Consider the following 25,142-nt stretch of genomic DNA (forward strand, 5'->3'; position numbering starts at 1 on the left):
TTATTTTTCAAGAAGTCAAGACAAAAACAATTTTCACACTTTCTTAATACTTAAATATTTCCTAAAGTTATCCCAATTAAACAAGCCAATCCATCAACCAGAAGCTTGTGTAGAACAATTTGTTTGGTGGTGGTTTCGCAGTTCAAAGGGTAATCATTGTCCTTAGTCTATACATATAATCAAAATTTCATACAAGGAAATATCTTTCGTAACGTAATCCAAGCAACATCATTGTTCAAATTCTTTTTCCTAGGACTTCAAAATGGTTCCTGCTGTTCACTTTCCAAAAGGGAACAACAAGAAGCATGATATCACATACAAAAGAAACTATTGGTACATTACTATAACAGACACAGAGGAAAACGTAAGAGATGAATTTACAATTTAAATTCACAAAAGCAGTCAGGCAAAGCTTCCTCACGTGTTGTCCGCAAGGCTTGCATCAACTCCTTCCCTTTCAAGCCCTGAAAAGTGAGTTCTGCAAAAGCTCTTCTGCTTAAGAATAGAGTTTTATGGAGTCCCTTGTAAGCTCGCATCGCAGCAACCATCTTATCCATGTTACCAAAATAAGTAGCCATGTATGAATCACTATTGATAGATACATAATAATCCAAGGCAGCTTTTGTGTTCCCGTGCACACTTGTGAAATCCTCACCATTAAGAAGCGCAGATTTTTTAAAAACATTGGTGTATACAGATGTTAACCCTTCAATTTCCATAAGGCCATCACCAGCTGCAAGATATATATTTGTGTTTGTCGGAATGGAAAGTGCCTCAAGTATGAGGGCTGTCTCATTAGGCGTGAGGGGACACTTCCCCCGTTTTCTCCAAATACGGGCCAACTCTCCAGTCCATTGTTTTCTATCTCCCCTTGCAGCTTCAATGGCTTCCATTGAGGCAGGCGAAAGGCCTGAGTATTCACATTGGCTGTATGCTACCATATCAGGTTCAAATCGAAGGTGAAGTGAGAGGAAGGGTTTTGGTATAGCTTCCAGAAGTTCTGAAGCTTTCTTTTCCAAGGATCTTGTAAGACGCAGTGCACCGTAGCAGGCTTGACAAAGTGCAGCTTTTGCATACTTTGGATACCTACAAAATGAAATGAAGTATTTCAGTTGTATCCATGATCGACTTTTGTCATATATTGAGAAATCCTCATGAAAATAGCTGATATACACTGCTATATCATTTGCCCATAAGCCTACTAACTAGGTTGTTATTTGACAGCAGTAAAACCTTTTTTACATGTCGTAACATGTATGAAAAGTCAAGTTACAGTACCTGTCCCTTCTTTGGCTCATTGCTGGTGTAATTGAGATATAATGGTGCTCCAAAAGTGATGGAAGAATACTTTCAATGTAATCCAACTGGCCTTTGCGTTTCCTACAGTCTACCTGAAAAGGTTCTTTTGACACAATCTCTGGAGGCAATTCTTTAACAACTTTAACAAAGCCATTTACTTGTTGAATGAAGTAATCAACATCAAATACATCTGCAAAGCCACTGAGGTAAAACTAATGAGTCATATATTGAAAAGGGTAATTCACAGTATAGTCCTTGAGGTTTAGCAAAACCCACAACTTAGTTTGAAACAAAAATAATTATTTTAAACCTAAAATATAAACAACAAATTTTGAGATCTAACTTCAATTTGCAGAAAAGGAAATATTCGCTTGCTAGAAAGGAGACATCCTAAAACATTGCTGCATTACATGTTAGCCTGAAGCCTAATAACATATTTGGATCAGTATACAAGGAGAAACCATAAATATTACAAGCTCCTCTCCTTAACACTGCTAAAAGTTATCTTTTGGTGTTCTTTAAAGCAGAAAGGCGAAAATCATCACTGTTAATAATCTAAATTATGAAAGGATCAAAGGAAGTTACCTCGATTCATTCCAATATGCAGCTGCTTCAAATTTAGGCAAAACTAGTGTTGCATTTAACAAACGGGCAATGCCAACACCATCACAGAACTGTAAAAATCATGACACAAGAAAATTTTACCTAAGCAGCAAACACAAATGAAACATTTTCTGCAAAATATATTTATCTATTGAACACTCAGATCTCTTCTCATCTGATTGAGGCCACCATAGCAATCCACACGGATATATCCATTACTCTCTATTGGTAGAGCTGCAGGATTTCAACAAAAAACCAATGCAATTGTCTGCAATGAAAACCAGTTAAATTGACTGAGAATTTAAAAGTAAAAACAACAATATTATAGCATTGAACGCAACCCAAACCCTGTTCTTAGCCACAAATACAGTTTCTAAAACACTAGATTGTAAAAATAACATTGACGGTGCTCAAATATTCACCTTATTTCTATTTAGGTGTTTGAATGTATCTTTTGTAATTAAGTATCTAGACAAGTTAATAATTTTTAATCAAGTGAATTTGGACAGAAAATTTCATTGAAGTACTGATATGAACATTAAAATATAGTTTTTCGGCATAAAATATTTGGTTTGAAAAATAGAACAAAAGTTACAATGGTAAATTAGGATGAATGCAATTCCCTGATAAAAACACCAGCATAACTATTTTCAAACTTGATAAAACTGAAAACAGTAAAACAATAGTAAATTGGTTGTAACAACCACAAAAGAAGCAAGCAAATCAAAAGTCATCTATTTTTCAACTGAATTTTTATTTCTAAGAAGTAAGCTCTAATGTTTAAGTACATTCCAATGAGAAATTATAACTAAATGCCTTGACTAGAAATAATTGATCTGTTCAAGTACTTGATTAAAAGAATTAACATCTAAGCACTAAACAGAAACTGGAATAAAAGTTGATGCACCACAACTTTACTATCCCTACTAGATTTATTCCTAATTGCATATTAGTGGAAGTGCTGGACAAATTTGTGGCATATAATTAAATAATTACCAACCACCTCAATCTATTCCAAACCTTAGATATTCAAACTAGCTATTGCACACAGGGATCGTATTAAAGCTGAAACCTTTTCTTCTTCTAACATAAATTAAGTAAAGTGAATCATTATAGATTAACCCAGTTATGAAGAAAGAATCAAAGAAAGGTAGTAGCAACTTCAATCATTCACGCATACTTAACTAAAGTGAATCACAATTCTCTTGCAGTCGAGCATCATTTTTAAACATAGCTTAAGTAAAGTGAATCATTATACATTATCCAATAGCAATCGAACATCATTTTTAAACATATTTCAACTTCACCAATTTACAGTGAATCACAATTCACACACACAAAAGAGCACAATTGAAAAGCAAAAAAGAGCAATAGCATACCAGTAAGATGTCCTTGAAGCCACCACGTGCAAGGCCTCCACTCCACAACCCTTCCAACACTCCATATATCCAATTTCCCTCTGCGTTACAGAAATTATCAATATAGGATCAAATAAAGAGAACAACTGTTAGATAGATGCAAATGAACATTTATACTTACACAGATGAAACTGAAGAGGAACCCGATTCGAAGAAAACGGCGTGGAAGGAGAGAGCAACATGACGGCAAGTAATAGTGAAACAGTGAAGATAGCGAAGAACAATGGCTTTACAGAGACCGCAATCATTTGATAAAGAGGATATAATTTATGATTTGATCTGACTATTGCAATAAATTTAGGGTTTGTGAGCATCAGATCTGGAAAATGCTTAATTGGATCGAGCGTATGAGATCAGTCTGCCGCTGAATTGATTCTAGCAGTAGCAGCGGGCAGGACAACGGTTCGAGGAGAGTAAACCGGACAAAATTGAAATCGGGGGAAATTAATATTTAATTTTTTATTTTAACAAAATCACTACTTTAAAAAATACATTAGTGAAAAAAATATTATTTAATTTTTATATTATAAAAAAATTTATTGTTAATTTTAGTATACATAAAAATATTTTAAAATTTTAAAAAATATATTAATTTAGTTTGAATGCTTCTCAAAAAAGTTTGTAACTAATTGCGTAGGAAATTAATTTTAATTATTAAATATTATAATAAAAGAACAATTAATTAATAATTTTTTTATAAATTTAAAGAATTTACTAATAAATTTTTTAAATAATAAAAGTAAATTAATAAAATATTTAGCAGTTAAAATTAATAAAAAAATTAATTAATTAATTTTTTAAAATATTAAAAATATTTTTATATGTTTTTTAAAATTAAAAATTAATTGATAAATTTTTTAAATTATATAAATTAAATAATAATTTTTTCAATTAATTATTCCCAATACATATTTTTTTTAATAATAATATTCTTTCCTTTTAGGAAATTGGATGAGTGGTAACGAAAATTCAAATTTAAGTCCAATAAATAAATAATATTTATTTATTTATTAAATCAAATTAAATAAAACATTTTTTCAGTCTATTATTTAGTATTTAAATTAAATTTCATGTTAATACATTTAAAGTATAAAAAAAATATTATTATACTTAATAATTTAAGGTTTAGAAAATAGAAGGATTATATAAAAGACTGAATAAAATTTAAAATTAATGTCAAGAGACTAAAGCCATTTCAAAAAAAAAAAACAGAGACTAAAGAATAAATAAAATTAAATTATAAAATTAAATTTTTAAAATTAAATAATATTTTTCCATTAAAATAAATGATTCATCTGATTGAGTTTCTGCTGGTTCCAATTTGTAATTTACTATTTAATTATCAAAATTATCATCATCTGTATTGGAAAATAAACTTTCCAAAGGGTCTTTAATTTTAAGTTCGTTAACCCTATCTATAAGTAATAAGTCATAAACAAATTAGTATTTTATTTTACTAAAGTTAATAAATACTTAAAAATAAATAAAAAATTATAATAAATCTCGTAAATTTTCATAGATCGGTGATTACTATCTTGAATTTTCATTTAAGCTCTAAGGGTGGAGATTCTGAATTAATTAAAAATTTAAATTTAAATATTTATAAAAAATTAAACAGAATAAAATTAAATGAGAAATCAATTTCAATTGAATTACTATGATTCAATTTGATTTAATTTAAATAATTAAATTTTTAATTGATTTTATTTTTTAATATTATTTTTAATATTTTAAATTTTAATTAAAATATTTAAATTTTGATTAAGATATAATTTCTTTATATTATTAAAATAATGTAATATTATTAACTATTTGATCTGATTTTGTCAAATTTTTTAATCAAAATCAAATAGAATCAACATAATTAAATTTTTTAAAATTTAAAATTAAACTGAATTAAATTAAATATAAAATTAAATTAAAATTTTAAATTAATTTAATTGGATCGATTATTTCGATTTAAATCGGATTCAATTATAAAAATTTATTTATTAAGTTAGCTCGATCCTAAAATTATATTGAAATTTATATAAAATTATTTAAAAAATATTTATATTTAGACTCATGTATATTTAATTTAAATAAGAATTTTCATTCAAAATTTCAAATGGTGGGTATATTTAAATTATTTATAAATATTTGAAAATAAATAAATTTATAATACCCTATACGTCTATTATAATCGATATTATATATTAAAGAAGTCGTGCTATTTCTTTCAAAAAAAGTTTGTTATTGTTTTCGCATGAAAGGGTAGTGTAATGGGAGGAAATGGGAATATCTTGTTAATAATTCCTGTATAACATAATGTCAAAATAGTAATACAATGGTCATGCTCCTTATTACTAATACAATTGCCTTCAAAACACTATGAGAAGCTTTATGGTTTAATAAATGGAACACAACGGACAAATTCAAAAATTTGTAGAACAGAAACTACTGCACAAATGAAAATCAAGACCGTCTCCCAAGATCTTGGAAACAGAACTGAAAAGCTGTTTTAGAAGCTTCATTCTCCCATTGAACGCTATCCCACCAGTGTTTCTCTGCTTCAATGATGACAACTTGACCCCTTGCACTTTCATTGTTTAGGGGAAGCTTCTGAAGCAATGGGCAGTCAATAACAGTGATTTCCTGTAGAAATGGAAACGGCAGGGCGTTCCAATATATGCTCTTCAATCGTAGCAATTGATATAATTTCAGGACTTTGAGTCTTGGAAATGGGTTTAGATTCTCATCCTTATCCAAAATAGCACCCAATTTTGCAGAGCTAATTATTTCTTCCAAATTTTCACACTTGGAGACGTACAGTTCTGTCAGGTTTGGTGCTAGAATGAGCCATGTCAAGTCCTGCAATAGAAGGCACCTTGTCACATCCACATGCCGAAGCCTGTCGAAGTTTCTCTTCCTCAACCTTGCTGGGTTACGGAGACCACCAAGAGCTTGTGCTGCTGCATTTTTTGGCTGCATATCTGTTGAAGATGAAAATTCTGGATCCCTCAAATCCTGAAGGGACAAAGCTTGAGTACAGCTTAAGAGTTTGTGGCTGGTGAGAAAACGATGTAGAACATAAGCATGTCTTATTGTGAAGCTCAATACTTTCAGATGTTTCAATAACAGCAGTGTCTCTACATATATAGCACCTTCATCTTGTACATGACAAACTACACCACAACTAAACATTCTCAAAACTTGCAGCAATGGAAAACCAGACATCATCTTACTTGGAATGCTGTGTAGGTCATAATTGTGCTCCAAGTTCAGATATTTCAACTTTCTCAGAGCCATTAACTCTGGAGGCAATTGTTTTATCTTGGTTCTTGATAGATTCAGATATTGTAATGCTACCAATCCTGAAATCCCATTTGGCAAAAATTTTAATGCAGTCTCTGACACGTCTAGTACTGTTAGAGCATTCATAAATTGGAAGAAGTCATCAGGGATACTCCTGAAACAGCCATTACCACAGAGAAAAAGGGTTACAAGATCAGGGCATCTAGGTACTTCTGTTAGTTGCTCAATATTGTTTTCCATCAAAGATACTCTTTTTTTCCCTCTCCATCTTTCAATCTCTGGTGCTTTGCTTGATTGAGCACCTGCCTGCACCAAATATTTATGCTCTTCCTTTTCCACTTCACATGTTATCCATAGAGCCATATCACGAATCACATCATGCATTTTTACAGAACTGCCTTCATGTTCTAATAAACATGCATGAACAAGCATACCAATAATGTTATACCCCTCATTGAAAGCGTCCACTTGATTATGGCCTTCATCCCAAAAGTTCTCACACATCCAATGCTCGATCAACTCATCCTTGGAAATTTTGTAGTCCTCAGGGTAAAGAGTGCAATACAAAAAACATGATTTGATTTTATAATTGGGTAAACTGTCATAGCTGAATTTCAAAATTGGAAATACCTCATCCCCCATAACTTGCATATTTGAGGCTGATACTCTCAGCACCTCAACGGCATACCTCCACTCCTGTGGCGTCTTCTTGCAGGCCATGGCACGACCAACGGTGATGAGTGCGAGTGGCAAACCAGCACATTCTCTAGCCACTTCTTCAGCTATGTTAGGAATATCTGGATCAGCATCAAGTGTGTCTACCCCAACTTTCTCTTGAAACAATTCCCAAGCTTTTTCCCACGCCAATGGTTCAACCTTAATTTTCTGTTCAGCCTCCATATAACTACACACTGCCCTAGAACGTGTTGTAAACACTATTTTGGACCTGTTTTGTGTTTTCGGGATAGGAACGCCAACATCTTTAAGCTCAACTCGCTTCCATATATCATCTAATAGCAAAACAAACTTCTTTTTCCGCAGGACTTGGAAGATTTCCGCAGCTTTCTCGCTAAAGCTTTTATGTTGCCATTGCCCATCATTTGAAAGGCCTATCTTTTTGGCAATTTCTTCTTGAACTTTCTCAAGTCTCAAATCTTTTGACACCACCACCCAGATCACAACATCAAAATCATGGGGTGTGTCCAGGAACTTGTTATTGATGCGAGTCAAGAGGGTCGTTTTGCCAACTCCCCCCATACCGTATATGCCAACAAGTCCAATTGCTTCTTCTATCAAGCAATTCCACACTCTATCCAACATACCTTCCAGGCCCGCTGTTGGTTCGATAGGCCTTTCAATCACTGGTTCTCTAGCTGACCTTTCGACAAACACTTCGAAATCTCCTTTGCTTTTCAGGGCAGCCACATCTTGCAGTCCTCTCACAACCCTTCTCCCAAACGTGTAGCTGGATTTGAGATTCTTGGAACAACACCCTCCAAGACATAATTTCTGAATTTCTTGGGGACCATCTCCAATCAGCTCATCGACCTCAGTTATCTTAGCTTCGACCCTTAAAAGCCAGCCTTGAACTTGTTCACGCCGTTTCATATTCCCTCCTTCCTCAATACCGAGCCTTCGAATCACATCGTCCTTTAACTCCCTTAATTCTTCTCTTGCAATCTGCAAAGCTTCAAGATTGTGTTCAAGTTGGCATATGTACTCTGCTTGTCCAGAAGTACAATCCCAGCAGCGATTGATGAAGGAATCTCCGCATTGAATTTGAAATGGGCAGACGTTACCCATCGCTTGCAATTTTCAGAAATTGGAAGAAGAAAATAGTGGGAAACAAGACAGAGGAAGACCGAAAGAAATCTTGTAGAAGAGATCCACTTGGGAAAATTAAATGCTTTTTTCTTGTAATTTAATTCTACAATTATTAACATTCACTTTTCCAAATATGATTTATTTAAAAATAATAATTTAAATAATTTTTTATTATTTCAAACAATAAAATTAATTAAAAAATTCAATTAAATTAATTTTTTTAAAATTAAATTGAATTAAAGCTTTAAACTATGAGTATGGTATTGTTCATGCAAACTTCGTCCCAAGGATGATATGTTTTTTGGAAAGTCAAAGAACGACACAGCAGTGTTTCTTTATCGGAAAAATTACTTTTTAGTTTTTAAAATTTAATATAATTAATATTTATATTTTTCTATTTTAACGATCTAACCCTTAAATTTTTCACTTTCTTTTTCATCTAAATTCGTAGTCTTTCTATTCTTCTTCATACTACTAATCCATCAGTTTCCATGTCAATGTCCTTACCATAATTCCTACATCTTTTGCAATAAATCTCTCTCTATTTTTATAAGAGCTCACTCTCTCATCTCTCTATTAACCCTCCAAAAAAATAATTTATAATTCTCAAATAATGATTTAGGTATTTTAAGATTTGGAATCTCATCTTATGAATGATGGTGGTGTTGATCGGAGAAGTGGTGGTGAATTTGGAGAGAGAAGGGTGTTGAGAGAAGTTGATGATGGGCTTCCATTATCTACTTGTTGTAAATATTTTAGAGGAGAAAAAGAAAAAGATATGAAAGAGAAAAAAAATGAAAAAAAATTAAAAAAAAAATCAATAATGCAAAAAAAAATAAAGAAGATACGAGAGAAAAGAAAGAGGAAAAAGAGAGAAAAAAAAAGAAATAGACAAACTATGAAAGAAGAAAAGATAGAGGGTTTCACATTGAGGGGTTTAATAAGTTTGTTAAGAGTATTTTTGAAAAATATTCTCACCTTTCACTTTTGATTCTTTAACCAAATGACTATTTTAGACAGAAAGACTATGAATTTGGACGAAAAAGAAAGTGAGAGATTTAAGTGTTGAGTCGACAATATAGATAAACAAAAATATTAATTATGCTAAATCTCATAGATTGAAAAAGTAATTTTCTTTCTTTATGTTAAAATGTTGAACTCGGCTGCAGGCCGGACCGACGTCAACGTTGGCGGCTGCCCGCTGCCCCCTCAATTTCTTTCTTGTTTTTTTTTTTAAATAGTCTTGGTGTAAGCATTTTAAGAAAATAAATAAATATAACACTTTAATATAAAATTATAAAACTAAAAATATATTTCGTTTGGCAAATTTTTTCCCTATAAAGTTAATATTTCAACTAATACATATTATAGTAATTATAAATTATTCTCGTAAAATATAAATTAATGTAAAATTACTCATACATAAACTTAAATTCTTAAAATTCAAATTTTTTATCTTTTATTTTTTTATAGGTAAAAACATATTTAAAGTATCTAAAAAATTAAGGTAAGTATTCAAAAATTTGATTAAATTAAATTAATTTAAAATTTTAATTATTTTAATTTAATTTAAATTTAAAAAATTGATAAAACTAAATTGAATTGATAATAGTATATTATTTTTATAATATTGAGAGTTTACATCATAATAAAAATTAAAATATTTTAATTTAATTTTAAATTATTAAAAATAAAATGTAAACAAATTTATTAAACAAATTTAATCGATTAAAATGAATAAAATTAAATTATATTAATTTGATTTAAATTAATTCGATTCAAATTAATTACTATTTAAAATTAATTTAATTCAATTTTTATAAATATTAAGATTTTAATTTATTTAATTCGATTTAATTTTAAATTTAACTCGATTAAATTTTCGTTCTAACTCAAATCGAATTCCAAATACATTCGTATTTAAAACTCAAATAATTAATTCAATTCAAATCAAATTGAAGAGCATTATAAATAAAATTTGAAGAATTAAACTAAACTTTAAAATATAGTATGAAAAGTGATTCTAAATATATTAGATTGTCTGATAAATTTAAAAAAAAAAAAAAAAAAAAAAAAAAAAAACTAACTCTTGAGTAAAGAGAAATGGACATTTTAAATTTAAAAAAATGCATGTATCTTTGTATTAAAATTTTCACTTTATTTATATCGTAAATTAGTTATCTTATGTATTGAAATTATAGTGTGAATTTTTAACTATAATTTTTACTATTTAAAATAAATTTATATTTTAATACCATTATAATTTATATATTTTATTAATCAAAATAATTAAATTACCATATTAATTTTGGCCCATCCTCATTTAATTCTTTGTGGACAGGCTCATCCCAATAAATTAAATTCAGGCATAAATTACCATACTTAACTGTTTATTAATGATCATATGATCTATTGCTTTTATTAATGTGTGTGTGCGTTTTGTTTTTTCTTTTTTTTTTTTTTAAATGGGGATGGGGATTCGAACCTGAGATCTATCAGGTTTAACCGGATGCACTTACCATCAGGCTAAGCCTGGGAGTGCTTGTTTTTTCCTGTTAGAATGGATATATTGTCTTAATGAAGAATAATCATCATCATCATATAAAATTAATATCCTTTAATTTTTAAAGATTTTTAATGAAAAACTATTCGATAAAACTATTTAATTTTTAAAGACTTTTAATGAAAAAATTAATACAAAATTAATATTCCTCATATGATTATTTTTCATTAAGACAATACATCCATTCTAACAGAATAAAAACGATTTGATAAAACTCACAATTGAATCTATTTTTTTAATGAAAAACTATTTAATTTTTAAGATTTTATTTTATTAATAAAAATATCATTCTATTAAAATTTATGATATAAATTATTTATTATAGTCTGCTATTCGATTTAAATTAATTGAATTAATTTAAAATTCCGTTCGATTTTTTATTTTTATTTATTTAATTTTTATTTTTAAAAATTTTAATTTATTTTAATTTTAATAAAAAATTAATAAAATTAAATTTATTAATAATTAATAATATATTATTTTTAATAATATAAAAAAATTATATCATAATTAATTAATATTAAAATATTATAATTAAATTTTAAAATATTAAAAATAAAAAATAAAAAATAAAAATATTATTAAAAAGTAAATCGATTAAATTAAATCGAATTAAATTAGATTAATTTAAATTAATTTTTATTTAAAATTAATTTAATTTAATTTTTATAAATATTAAAATTTCTATTTTAATTTTTTCTGTTGGAAATGCTGACCTCTAATCAGCATTGTAATGATCCAAATTTATATTGGCCAATGTATAAACTGTTTTCTTTTTTTGTTTTTGGGAAAGCCAATAGATAAACTTGATTATTGTCTACAGTGCTGCATATTGGGTGATGGATAAACTTGATTTCTCTACAGTACTCCATATTGGCGGATGGCTAAACTTGACCCAATTGGCCGTTTTGGATGCAGTGCTTCATTCATATTTGCAGGGTGGGCAGCTTGTGACGTCAAAGGGGATGCTTTTTCGATTTTTTTTATATATTTTTTTACTTATATTACCATTATTAAATTACTTTTTAAAAATATTAGCAGGCGGATCAATTTATCCATTTTTTTAATATACTTTTAAAAAATTTCTCATGCATATATGTTGCATTGAATTATTTACATCACTAGCTAAAATAACTTTTCATCCATTAAAATCTTTAAAATATTATATTTAATACATTTAAACTGATTGCAAAATTTACATTGAGTATTTATTTTTAAAAAATTATTATTTAATTTTTATAGTATAAATAAATTTAATTTATTAATTTTCTCTAATTTCTCTTTTATTTATTTTTTTTTCTCCTAACAATTCAACTAATATTGTTTCTTTCATTACTATTTCAATAAACTTATGAACAAAACCAATTTCATCATTTAAAATTTTACTTATTTTATTTTATTCTATTAAATAATCAATAATTAAATTTCTAAAACAAATCATAGGGTACAATTATAAAACTTTAAAATTATAATGAAAATTTATTATTCTATGAAGTTAATTTTTTTATATTAATTATGATTACATATTAAAGAATTAAATAATACTTTTATATTTTTTATAAAAAAAACTTAATATTATATATAATATTCTCTTTCAATTGGTCAAAATAAAATTCTATTGATCTCTGTCTAATTTCTTTCTTCATCTACTCTCTCCAATAATAAAAAGAAAAAAAAAGTCTAAATTTAAACTTTTTTCATAATAAAAACAAGTGGAAAGAACACTGGAAGAGTCCAGAATTTTGATACCCTGCCCATCTCCATCTCCTGTAATCATCACCCATTTCCATGCAATCCCTACGCACTGCCATACCCACGTTCTCTCCACTTTGCTTTTTGTTCCTTTTCTGCCTAATTTCATGCGCATAAATTTATACCTCCAAACTAGAAATTTCACCACCTTCTTCCTCCATTTATGATTTTCTTCTCCTCTGTCCTCCCACTTCTTTTTAATTAGCCGTCCCAAATTTAGGCTCAGTTTATTTATTTAAATAAATACTTTTTATAAACATATAATTTATTTTATTTTTAAAATAAAATATATTAATTAATATATATAAATATGTTAATAAAATTTTCAAAATATAAAAAATTATTTTTATTAATTAAATTATTTAGCATTTAAAATTTGCCCGTAACGTATATTAAGTCACTCTCTTTTCCTTAGAAATGGCAAATCAAATATTTTTTGCAACTGATGCTACTAAAACTTAATAAAATAAATTTAAATAATTATAATCGGATTTGAAATGAATTATGAGTTTAAAAATTAATACCATAATAAGTTTATATTAAATTTAAAATTAATATAATAATATAGAAAAAAATGAAATGTGTCAAAAAAATAAAATTAAGAAATTAAATAGTTTAATTTTCAAAATATAATGATGAAATTAACATTAGTGATAAAACCCATCAACTAAACCATAGATTTTCCTTAATTTTATAATAAAAGTAAAAATCTTTTGTTTATAACTAAAATGTTAAATTAAGATATAAAAATTTCTGTAAATTTATTTTTACACAATATAAGAAATATATTTATATCTATATATATTTTTATGTTGAGGGTGGTCCTCTACAAAACAAATGAATGTTCACGGTGTAGAACTTTGCGTATGAAATCATGCTTTGATTGCTAATGAAAATAATAATTTAATTTAAGAAAAATTTGAAAAGTTTAATTTTTGCAGTAGCTTATTTACATTCGTAGAGAGCTTTGCTTATGAAATCATGCTTTGATTGCGATTGGTGCTAATCCTAGTCACCATTGAAGATCTACGTGCCACAGTCATCAACATTTATATATTGCATGAAAGACACGTTGCATGAACGTTGCTCCTATAAATGCGCATCATTTTCCATGAAAATTCATGGCAATTTTTGATGGCTAATTTTTCATTTCTCTTCTTTGTCTACTTTCTTTCTGGCTCATCTCTTTAGTCTCTTTTTCTTGGTTAATAATTCTCTTTGATTCTTTAACACCCGCCGTTTGTTTTAAAAGATATTAATTCCTGCCAAGTTTTTCGCATTGTTTGTTTTCTCTGATAATGAAGGAGAATATGGAAAATCCTCTCCATCTCAAGTCCTTGAATCACATCTCTCTTCTGTGCAGATCACTCGAGGAATCCATTGAGTTCTATCAGAACATTCTTGGGTTTGTGCCAATTAGGAGGCCTGGGTCTTTTGATTTTGATGGAGCTTGGTGATTTTCCTTACTACTATCAGATAACTAAACAAGCAGATTATTTTCTTTCTTCAATTTAGTTATTTTTTCTTTTTTTAGAATGATTATGATTTGTAATGTTGTTTGTTTGTACATATGTGAATTTGTATAGGCTATTTGGCTATGGAATTGGAATTCATCTTCTGCAATCAGAAGATCCAGAGAAGATGCCAAAGAAAAGTAGTATTAATCCCAAAGACAATCATATCTCTTTCCAGGTTAATTTCCAATTAATTTTATTTAAACTTATGTTGACTGCATATTAACATTGATGAATTGAAAATTTGATTAAATTTGGTGTTTGTTTTAGTCATCAGACATACAAATTTTGGGTATGAACAGAAGAACCAAGACGACATCTCTGGTTCAGGCTTTCAGCCACTAACCGGTGGCTGTTTTGTTTTGTTAGAGAAATTCTACTAATTAACAAAAATGGAAACTAAAAAAGAAGAAGTCATTCTAGCGCAAACTTAGGTGAAGCCTGATAATTTAATGCCTAAGAAACTTGGGTGGTTGTTGAATGTTAACAGTGTGAGAGCATGGGAGCAGTGGAGAAGAATTTGAAGGACATGGAAATCAAGTACGCGAGATCCATGGTGGAGGAAGGTGGAATCCGTGTGGACCAACTGTTCTTTCACGACCCAGATGGGTTCATGATTGAGATATGCAACTGTGATAATCTTCCTGTGGTCCCTCTAGCTGGAGAGATTGCAAGAACATGCTCACTTGTGAATCTGCCAATACTGCAGCATAACAAGCAGCAGATCCAGCACCAGTTGGTTCAGCAGTAGAGACTTGTAGAGACTCACAATGGTGCAAACATTTGGCGTTTGTGGTGTGTGGCTGTGATCTTTGTTATGTGATAATGTGTTGCTTCTCTTTACAATAAGACAAAACGCAAATGTGATGCACTTCAATGGAGATTGATCATTTGAGATTTGGTCGCCATTGGTTGTTAACATTTTGTATCAAAATATGTAACCTTATTTATATATATGTATACACTTTTTAAAAAATGAAGAAAACTCCATTAGTGTGATTTCAAATGAGGAGTTTGTCTTCATTAAGATCTCTTTCTAGAAAGAGATTGGTAGTGATGTCCTCTTTCTCTAGTTGAATGAAATAAGTAGCTTTTCCCCTGAAAAGAAAGTAATTTGTCTTCGTTAAGATCTGGGATTTAGGAAGGCTTAGAATTGGATAAAAACTCCATGCCAATTCTAAGCTTGGTGATGACTGTCTCTTGTCTTGCCCTAGAATGGAGACAACCGCATAGACAAAGACCATCTGTCTGAAAAGTGGAGCTATTTTAATTGTATGAACAAATCATTGATGATTTGTGCAGTTGGGCCTATGGCCCCGTAACTATGCCCAAAAACCATACTCCAATTTTTTTAAAAAAAATTATAAACAAAAGAGAAAAATTGAAATTAAAAAAAATTGTCTAACATGATAAATGTAGGATAGCAAGATTATCCAATTTTTTATTATTTGAATATTCGATTTGACTGATGAATTTGAATGATTTATAGTTTAATATGATGAATTTGAATAATTATACCGATGATGAATTAGTTATAATCGATTTAAAACAAATGGAATTTTAACAAGATTTTTAAATTTTAATAAATAATTATAATAAAATTTAATAAAATGAATTTAAATAATTATAATCAGTTTTAAAATGAATGTAATGAATTCAACAAGATTTTTAAATTTTAATAAGATAAATTTAAATAATTATAATAAAATTTAATAAAATAAATTTAAATAATTATAATCAGAATAAATTTAAATTTAAAAATTCATAATGAATTTTATTTATATAAATAATTAATTTATTATAAATATATATATATATATATATTAATGTAATATTTATAAATTTTTTGATATATTTGTATTTAAAAAATTAAAATTTTAATTTTTAAAAAATATTAAAATTTTAAATTAAAATTATTAATAAATATTTTTGTATAAATTATTAATTTAAATATATGAGACTAAACAAATTTGATTTTATTCAAATAATTTGAATAAAAATTGAATTTGAATTTTATTCGAGAATTACTCATAATATATTAATGTTTAATTATTTAAATAAAAATTAAATTTAAAATTGATTGAGGAATTTATATTAATTTTTAATAGAATTTATATTAATTTTTCATTGAATTTAAAATAAATTTGGATATTGTTAATTTGAATAAAATTTAATTTTTAATTGAATTTAAAATAAATTTAAATATTATTAATTTAAATAGAGTTTAAAATTTAATAATTTAATTTTTGCGTTACTTTACCAATATTGAGCAATCAAATTTACCAAACTCACTTGACATAGATTGTCCATGAAACTTTTTCGAGACACTTTAAAATATACAGTTGCATGTGATATTATTACTGAAAGAGACTGAGAACTGATTGAGATAATTGGATGCATTCAAGTCAAAGGAGAACTCAGGAGGACAAGGTGGGTTATGCTGCTATGAGAACGGATGCATATGATCGGACGACAATCGCTTAAAGGCAATTATGATGAAGTTGGGTTTCTGTACCGCTCGGGTGGAGAAGGTGATGACACCTTTGTCTTCAGTGCAGTATATGATTTCTCATGGTGGTAAGGGTCATGGCCCAATCTCCAATGACCTAACTGTTATTAATTTCTTCCAGAAAATGCAAGATAAGACTTAAAAGAAATTCACTTATTTTCAAAAAATTTAAAGAATAGCTGACTAAAAATCCCATATACGATTTTATTTATTTATTTTTTTAATTAAAGAGAGAAATTCATTACCAATGAAATTAACAATCCAATATATATATTATCACATAATTATCAGAGAACGGAAAGTTAAAGACCTCTTTCAAGCATTTTCTCAAAATTCTCCATAGATTCGAGCCTCTGGATCAGAAGTTGTTGCCTGAATTTCTTGATGAATGCTTCTGCACTTTCATTTATGTCCATGGATGGCTTGCTCTCAAGCTTTTCTGCTGGTTTTTTCTCTGCAACAACAGGATCTCTTTCTTTCTTGAAACTGTGTGCATCTTCTTTTGATTCAAAACTTTTGAAATTATGATATTTAGAGGGCAAGGTGCTATTGTTCTTCACCATATTGCTTCTCTTCCTTTTCTTGTTCTTGAAAGCTAGCCTCTCTAGATGATATATCAACTTCATGCCCATACTTCTTAAATATGAGAGAAAAGTGAAGATTTTTTTTTATTAAAAAAATGATAAATAAGTAAAAGATTCCATCTTTATTATTATTTTTATTATTGATAAAGAAGTAAAAGATTTTTTTTATATAAATTATACCAAAAAAAAAAGGATTATAGCCATCTTTGCTGACCTGGAAAAAGAAAACCCACATTATTGAATGACCCACACGCATGTAATAAGAATCATAGAATTCAAAACCGTGCCGCTTAAGACGAGGTTTGGGGCCGAAATTTGGTCTTCACTCGCCGAATTTTGGCTTCTTCAACAACTCTGCTTCCTTGAATTACCCATATCCTCTTTTTTTTTTTTTTTTTTAATCCCTCATCCTAAGTGTTATTTTCCAATCAACTTATTTATATTGAGGCCTAATTTTTTTTTATTTGATCGAATATTTTCTCATATCAATATCTTTAAAAATTTTCAAATAATTTTGAAGTATTCTTCAATAAAGTGAAACTCTATTTAATAAAAGCTCTCTGTTTAAGGTTTTCTCCTTCTATTAAGGTTGAACTTGAGCCTGGGCTTTGTTTCTGATATTTTGTTGGGCTTTAATTTTCTTTTTTGGGCTTTTAACAGCTTTCAAGTTTTTTTTTTAATTGTAATTTATATGGGCCTCAGCCTTTTTTTAATGCATCTATGTCTTTTGGTAAAAGAAAAAAAAAATCTTTTTAACAGTTAAAATATTGATAGCATATATGACTTTGTACGATCTTATGTCATTTTAATCCTAGGAGTTTTCATGGGCTTTGTCTGTCTATTGAAAATGTTGGGCAGAGTATGTCGCTGTGCTTGATCTTAACTTGTGGTTAGGAATTAAGACTGTTGCAGAAAAAGGATTTGGTTTTGGGATGTTTGCAATCAATACATACTGACACTCTTGTTTCTGGATTTGAAGTCCATCTGATGAATTGATGGGACAATGGTCGGTGAATGTCTCATTTTCTTGCGTGCAAGGCCTAAGATTAGAGGATGTCCTTTGAATTCAGTCAGCCATGACAATGGTCAGTGAATGTCTCATTTCAAATATAACTTTTTTTAATATTACTTTATGCGTTTTTTTTAAGCGAGTTTGATGTATTTAACTATTAGCTATAAATTAACTAGATATTTAATAAAAAAATTTTACTTTTATATTTATTTAAAATCTGATAATTTATTTATCACGTATATATGAATTATCAAAATTTAATGAATGGATGATTATCCGTTAATATATATTTAAAGTCCTGACAAATAAAAAATAGAATTTTCAATAGATATATAAATTTAATTAGAAAAAATCACTCATTCCTTTTTACTTCCTTCTATTTAATTAGAAAAAATCACTCATTCCTTTCTACTTCCTTCTCTTTTGTATGTTAATACTGTATAGTCACTTTTTATGATAGTATTATTTATTTTTATTATTTAGACAGTACGTTCGGACGAATCAGAATATATTTGCATATCAAACAAATAGAGTTACAAAGTGACTGAATCGGCTATTCTGTCACATGTCATATCACAAAGTTAGATTATTTTTGGATGGACCCGCGCTCATAACTCTAGCCTTGTTGCTAAACTAGAGTTTATGATATTGGATCGATCTACTTGAAAATGGTCTGATGAGTTTTGAGTCTGTATTTTTATTTAGAATATGGTCTCACCACGATATAAAAGGTGTAACAATCATCAATATTCAAATTAACTTAAAATTAATGTTTGGAGAGCCATTATCTTATCAAGAAAATTAATAGATATGGGCATTAAGTGGAGGCCACTTCTTGGATTGAATTGGACCTCCACCATTCAACATTTATAATTATTATCTTTTTTTTAAGGTCCCCATGAACATATAACACTCTTAGAAAGTGCATGAATGCTCACCACCACATCCACTAACTGATGTTGATTTGCCCAAAAGAGATGAAGAATGACAATTGAAAAGTTCAATGTCTTTTTCATTCTAGCATATTTACCATTTTTTTTTTAAAAAAAAAAAATAAACTCAAAAGGAATTTTTCCTATCAAAATTTTCTTATCCTCAGAGCATGATGCTCTTCTCATCTTGGTTTTCTAGCTTCTACAGGTGCTTGTTGGCTTCAAGTGGACGGAGTTGGCAGCTCTCCATAATAACTGAAGATTAGATTATCATAAATTGATGATCACAGTGGATATGATTGGCCTTTCCAAAATGTGGAGATTCGCAGGGATCTAACTGTGCAATCTTTTTCATATTTTGCGGTGGGGGTGAGGGGTGAGCAAGAGCTGTGGCCCAATGATTAAGCTTAGCAGTTATCACATGTGATACCCAGAATTCCCAAATCAAAATCAGATGCTTTGCCTCTGTGAAGGGCAACCGCTACTCATCCCTATCAATTGGTTACAAGGGTAACTTTACCCTTAGCCAAAACAATAATCCATCATTTTAGATACCTCTCATTTTATAAACTGTAATAATGGCTAAATGGGAAATTTCTTATTATTTATTTAAATAATAGAATATTAGAATTTGTTTTTAAATTAAATTGTTATGATTTTTTTTTTAAAAATATAATATTCTATTATTGGGGATATGCTTTTTTTTGTTTGAAGGACAAATCATAAACTATATTTATTTACATATTATTCAAATGGATGAATTTTTAAATCATAAGGAAAAACCTTACTATAAAACCAAAAAGCCCTCCACATTTGTATAACAGTGAATTAGTGTGACACCCAACAACATTAAATATTAAAAGAGGATGTTGTGAAGAATGTTGAATTTCAGAAAGAGATTGACCCAACACAAGCCTCATTAATTTGCTTGCATGCCTGACCAACCAACCAGCCGTCCATCAAGTGGAGCTGTTATAATTCAAAGCTGTGATGCTAAAATGGTGCAAAACAGTTAAGCAAAATGCATGAAACTAGGGATTATATAAGTTATCTAAACTCCTATTTTGTCAAAGAAAAAAGCAAATCTAGTTAACTAACTGCAACAACTTTGATTAACAGGGTCCACTTCTCTTTGCTGATCCCAAGAAGGCTCCCAGAATCTCTCTGCCAGAGAAACCACAGCTCAAACTCATTCGTCTAGATTCTCATCTTTTCTCAATTTGGCAAAAAAAAAAAGATTGCTCTTGATTAAAAATTTCCATTAGGAGATTCTAACTAATACGATCACAGAAAGAGAATGATCAAGAAAAGAGATAATCAAGTTTGCTTTTTTACAGAAGATCAAGAACAAGAACCAGACCGTATACACATAATTGGATCAACCCAGAACACAAAATCATCTCTAAAATCTAAGAAAAGAAACACAAGAACATGAGCATATCTAATAAATTAAGAGGACAATGAAAGATTATAACTCAGTTCTGTTTCAAAAAGCTTCTGCATGACATCTCAGTTTGTTGAGATGAACTTTTAAGCTCTTTAACCCTACAAACCTAACAGCATATGTAAATAGAGCACCAAAATACTGTAAACAATCATACCCTTTTCCTCAAATTCTCCGACGGTCACCTGAAAACTATCGTGATCTGGTTTTACAGGCCTTTTCCCGATGATTCTTCGCTGGTTTTCCGAAAGCACCACAAAAGCCACAAGCAGAGACCCTAGGAGAAGGAGGTTCAACTGCCGGAGAGACCTTCCCGGTGCGGTAGGCTCGTTGTCCGCCGTTGGATCGGCTTCTTTCAATGGTGCAGATTGTTCTTGATGATGTTTTAACATCTTTTTCTTGCTGGATATCTAGCTTCTCTTGTAGCTCTCGTTCTTGTTCTTGTTCTTGCTTCTGGTTTGGTACTTGGTTTAGCTCTCCTGACAAAAGCTTATCGTCCCAAACAAGACCTGAAGAGCCTTGTCTCCTAAAAGACACAGCAGATCTTTGCAAACCAGCCATGGCTTCTCTCTCTCTCTCTCTGGATCCTTCTCGCTGAGACGAAAATATTTACCTTTGAGTTGTATATATACGACCTGAAGAGGCTTTCTTTTTTGACATTCACATATAGAAATAGGCAAAGCAGAGGGAAGATAAAAGGAAATAACGGGTCACAACGAGGCAACTCGGTCAAACATATCAATATTTCTTTATTCTTTTTATTTTTCGCTTTCTTTCTGTTGAGATCGAAATCAAACAAGAGAAAGGATTTGTTTAAATTTTTTATAATATTGGGTAATTTATAGAGTTGTTAGAATAATGGACCAATTATTTATTATTTTATTGACTTTTTTGAAGGAGCTGCAAACGTGATTAAGTTTTATTTATTTATTTATTTATTTATTTTCCACAATTACTGACCTGGCTTACTCAACCTCTCCACGCGAAGCCGCCAGCTCCTTTTTATTTAATTAATAATGACGATCGATGGTATTTCTAAACAATAGGTGATAGATGAAGATTTTAATTTTTTTTTTAATACTTTCTTTATTTTGTTTTGTTTTATTTTATTTTTCCTTTGATCGTTCCAGAATTAATAACAACTAAGAATTATTTAATCTCCAATTTTATTTATATTTTCTTTATTATATTCTTTATATGTAATTGGAAAAAGTTATTTATTTTATATGATATTAAAAATTATTTTTAATTTGAAAAATTATAAATATATTTAAATTATCATTATTTTTTTTTATAATACTTTCCACCTTAGTTTTGTATTAATTTAAAATAAAAAATTATGTATACTTAAATATATAAATATAATTATTAAATACAGTTTTAGTTATAGTCTATCAATGTACAGAGTTCCATGTTTTTTAATTTAAAAAACTGTATTTTTTAATATAACGAAAAAATTATAAAAAATAATCATTTAAATATTTTTTATAAAATTTAAAAAATTAAAATAAACATCTTTTTTAATTATTTAAATAAAAAAAACATGTTTTAGAAATATGGCAAAATAGCTAATAATGTATGTTTTGAAATGAAAAAAAAAATTATTTAATCTTTAGAATATGGCAAAATTAATTAATTAGTGTATATATCTTTAAAAAACATTAAATAGTCGATCTGGTTTTTATAAACTCAATTAAAAGATTTGTATTATTAAGTTTTAATATGATTACCACTAATTTTATAAATTAATGGAATCACAATAAATTAATTGAATTTTTAAAATTATAAAAACTGTAATTTTAAAAATATAGAAATTAATTAATTGATTTTTTTAATACTATAAAAAAACTAAATAATAATTATTGTTTTGAAAATGTGGTAGGCTAATGTCTATGTGGCGCAAATGTTCCAAATAAGCCAAACATGGAGCATCAGCTTTTTCAGAGAGTTGCAGTAGCTCTTCTCTTTGACTGTCATTGGACTCTCCTTTCTTATACTATCTCCAAAATTAACATTAATTAACAAACCAATTCTAAGTATAACCTTAAACCTGTCAAGATTATAAGAATACAGTTTTCACCGATCTAAGTTTTAAAATGACAAAAACAAAAAAAATTTTTTTTGAATTTCTATTTCGCGAGCATTTTAAATACTCTCATCTCGAAATGAAAATTATATATGTCTTCTTAGATTTAAAAAAAAATTATAAATGTCAATTTCATCAAGTTCTAGTCGGCGGCTTTCTTTTATTTTTTAATATAATTTTTTATTAATTATTATTTTTTAAATAAATATAATTAAAAAATTAATAATTTTTTTTAATATGTATGAATAAGATCAAATAGAAAAAAATTATGAAAGTAATTAAAAAAATCCTCTGCCCGTGGATTTGCTGGTTTCAGATATACAAGGGTCAAGGGGTTGCTTGGCCTTTATTGATAATTTTTTGGAAGACTATTATCATTCAATATTAAACACAACTCTAATATCAATTAATTAAAATGGATTCATTTTAAATTTTATTATTTATTTAAAATTTTTTATAATAAATTAAAAAAATTTATCACGCACTCGATATATATTTATCCAATAAAATCATGACACATAATTTAAATATTTTTATCAAATTGAATTAATTTAGATAAATTATTTCGACTTTATTTTAAAAAAAAGAAAAACTGAAACTTCAGAAATGGCAACTAGCTCAACTTTTATAAATTGGGTGTGTTGAAGAAAGTCAAGGGATGAAATTATTAGCTTTGAATATATACTATTTGGTCACAGCCAAAAGGAAAACTATGGTCTTACTACTTTATTTTTATTCATTATTATTTTTGGAATTTGGGGAAAAAAAATAAAAATTATGATATTATGACCAAAACAAGGAAAATTTGAGATTTATGTGATTGTGAGTCCATGACATAATGAAGCACATCAAATCCTTAATTTCTTTATCCTCATCATAACATCATCAACATTATCATTGAACGTATATAAAAAAAGTCTCATGAAATTAAGCAATAATTCAATTTAAATATAATAATAATTAATAAAAAAATATATATGTTGGATTCTTAATGATAATGACAGCCAATTATGTTGACCTTTATCACTGACAAAAAGACATAATAATGAATATTATGAGCTTAATTTGTGTGAAAATAACTTTATTTATTTATTTGGATGGGAAATTTCTTTAGTTAGATCATATACGTTAAATAAGGCATCATGGTACTTTCAAGAAATTAGAAAGAAATAATAATAATAATAATAAAAAGACAAAAGCATAATGGTCTTCTTTTTGGCGAGTTGTAGAATTTAAAGAACTGTTAACTTATAAAATTTTGAAAAAAAAAACTATATCAATATATTATAATTTTTAAATGAAAATTTCAAAACTAATTAAAATAAAAATAATTTTTTTCACTATTTCTTTTATAAATAGTTTATTTTTATAACAAAACTGTTATATTATAATTTCATAATTAAAATTAAATAATTAAATAATCATATTTATTTTAACCATTCAAAATAACTTTTTTTAATATAGAAGTAACATGATTAACATTATTCAAAGTGTATAGAGAATGGGAATAAACAAACACAATAGTAAAACCATGTTACTTTATTTAATTAATGAGAATATGCTTTGATTTTTACATGGAAAAAAAATACTTTAAAATTGATTTTTTTATAAATTGCCAAATTTCATAAAAATTATCTCCAATTATTTCAAGTTTTATCAATTCAATCAATTCATAACAATAATATATATATATATATATACTAATCTCAAATTTATTCAGATACACTTATTATCAGGCTAAGCATGTGAGTGCGTATAATAATATTTATTTATATGCAGAATTTAAGAATTTTATGAACTATCGTTTGAAAATGTGATATTTAAATTAAAATTAATTTAAAAATTAGTTTGTAAGATACTTAATTCCCTTTAAATTTTATAATTGTCCCCAAGTAGTTAATAAACTCATGGAGTCTTAAGCACATGATTAAGTCTAAATATATTTGGATGAGAGGAAAGAATATAATAATATTTTTTCCTTTTGATTGGATTAAAGGAAAATAGAGAAAAATGAAAAATAAAGGTAGAAAATATTGAAATTGGGCTTGGGTTTCTAACAACTTTGTTTTTTTTAGCTGTATCAAAGAGCAGTCTTAAATCTTAATGAGTATGAATCCAGATGATATTTATCCATAAGCAGCATAAATCAAACAGCTGGAGTAGCTCAGTTGGTTAGAGCGTGTGGCTGTTAACCACAAGGTCGAAGGTTCAACCCCTTCCTCTAGCGGTTTTTTTTCTCAGTTTTATTTTATTTTTTTGTCTTCTTTCCAACACCAAAAATTAAAAATCGTTTCTTGAAAAATATAAT

At 28.1% G+C, this 25,142-nt stretch overlaps 4 protein-coding genes and 1 non-coding gene across 6 annotated transcripts; 2 read left to right on the forward strand and 3 right to left on the reverse strand.

Annotated features, from left to right (window-relative positions):
• Window positions 1-23: 23 nt before the first annotated feature.
• LOC110612974 (O-fucosyltransferase 13) lies at window positions 24-3,739 on the reverse strand. Of its 2 annotated transcripts, XM_043955660.1 has the most exons (6): window positions 3,442-3,739; window positions 3,282-3,361; window positions 2,066-2,170; window positions 1,885-1,973; window positions 1,279-1,500; window positions 24-1,086 (listed from the first exon to the last, which is right to left on the reverse strand). In XM_043955660.1, the coding sequence occupies exons 3-6, from the start codon at window positions 2,075-2,077 to the stop codon at window positions 378-380; spliced, it is 1,032 nt and encodes a 343-aa protein (XP_043811595.1). In that variant the 5' UTR covers window positions 2,078-2,170; window positions 3,282-3,361; window positions 3,442-3,739; the 3' UTR covers window positions 24-377. The 2 variants fall into 2 exon arrangements, with proteins under 2 accessions (XP_043811595.1, XP_043811596.1); XM_043955661.1 differs by having other exon boundaries at window positions 1,279-1,489; window positions 1,885-2,170; window positions 3,442-3,738.
• A 1,863-nt stretch (window positions 3,740-5,602) lies between these two features.
• LOC110614006 (probable disease resistance protein At5g63020) lies at window positions 5,603-8,532 on the reverse strand. The gene has a single exon (XM_021755450.2). It carries the CDS (start codon window positions 8,415-8,417, stop codon window positions 5,775-5,777), a length of 2,643 nt encoding a protein of 880 aa, XP_021611142.1. The 5' UTR covers window positions 8,418-8,532; the 3' UTR covers window positions 5,603-5,774.
• Window positions 8,533-13,900: 5,368 nt separating this feature from the next.
• Window positions 13,901-15,018, forward strand: LOC110614025 (metallothiol transferase FosB). The gene is made up of 3 exons (XM_021755474.2): window positions 13,901-14,206; window positions 14,340-14,445; window positions 14,758-15,018. The coding sequence occupies exons 1-3, from the start codon at window positions 14,052-14,054 to the stop codon at window positions 15,016-15,018; spliced, it is 522 nt and encodes a 173-aa protein (XP_021611166.1). The 5' UTR covers window positions 13,901-14,051.
• Window positions 15,019-20,028: 5,010 nt separating this feature from the next.
• Window positions 20,029-21,446, reverse strand: LOC110613124 (uncharacterized protein At1g15400). The gene has a single exon (XM_021754085.2). It carries the CDS (start codon window positions 21,307-21,309, stop codon window positions 20,941-20,943), a length of 369 nt encoding a protein of 122 aa, XP_021609777.1. The 5' UTR covers window positions 21,310-21,446; the 3' UTR covers window positions 20,029-20,940.
• A 3,541-nt stretch (window positions 21,447-24,987) lies between these two features.
• Window positions 24,988-25,061, forward strand: TRNAN-GUU. Its single transcript has one exon. It is a non-coding gene; the product is annotated as a tRNA-Asn (tRNA).
• The last annotated feature ends 81 nt before the right edge of the window (window positions 25,062-25,142 follow it).

The sequence above is a fragment of the Manihot esculenta genome, chromosome 4 (assembly GCF_001659605.2).
Source record: "Manihot esculenta cultivar AM560-2 chromosome 4, M.esculenta_v8, whole genome shotgun sequence".
In the NCBI taxonomy this organism is placed as follows: Eukaryota; Viridiplantae; Streptophyta; class Magnoliopsida; order Malpighiales; family Euphorbiaceae; genus Manihot; species Manihot esculenta.

Bases quoted from the DNA above. Each gene is read 5' to 3' on its own strand.
- LOC110612974 (XM_043955660.1), bottom strand. The intron at 1,501-1,884 runs GTAACTTCCTTT...GTTTTACCTCAG, and splicing joins GCATATTGGAATGAATCGAG to TGGCTTTGCAGATGTATTTG. The intron at 1,087-1,278 runs GTACTGTAACTT...TTCATTTTGTAG, and splicing joins ATGAGCCAAAGAAGGGACAG to GTATCCAAAGTATGCAAAAG.
- LOC110614006 (XM_021755450.2), bottom strand. From the start codon at position 8,417: ATGGGTAACGTCTGCCCATTTCAAATTCAATGCGGAGATTCCTTCATC.
- LOC110614025 (XM_021755474.2), top strand. From the start codon at position 14,052: ATGAAGGAGAATATGGAAAATCCTCTCCATCTCAAGTCCTTGAATCAC. The intron at 14,207-14,339 runs GTGATTTTCCTT...GAATTTGTATAG, and splicing joins TTTGATTTTGATGGAGCTTG to GCTATTTGGCTATGGAATTG. The intron at 14,446-14,757 runs GTTAATTTCCAA...GAATGTTAACAG, and splicing joins ACAATCATATCTCTTTCCAG to TGTGAGAGCATGGGAGCAGT.
- LOC110613124 (XM_021754085.2), bottom strand. From the start codon at position 21,309: ATGGCTGGTTTGCAAAGATCTGCTGTGTCTTTTAGGAGACAAGGCTCT.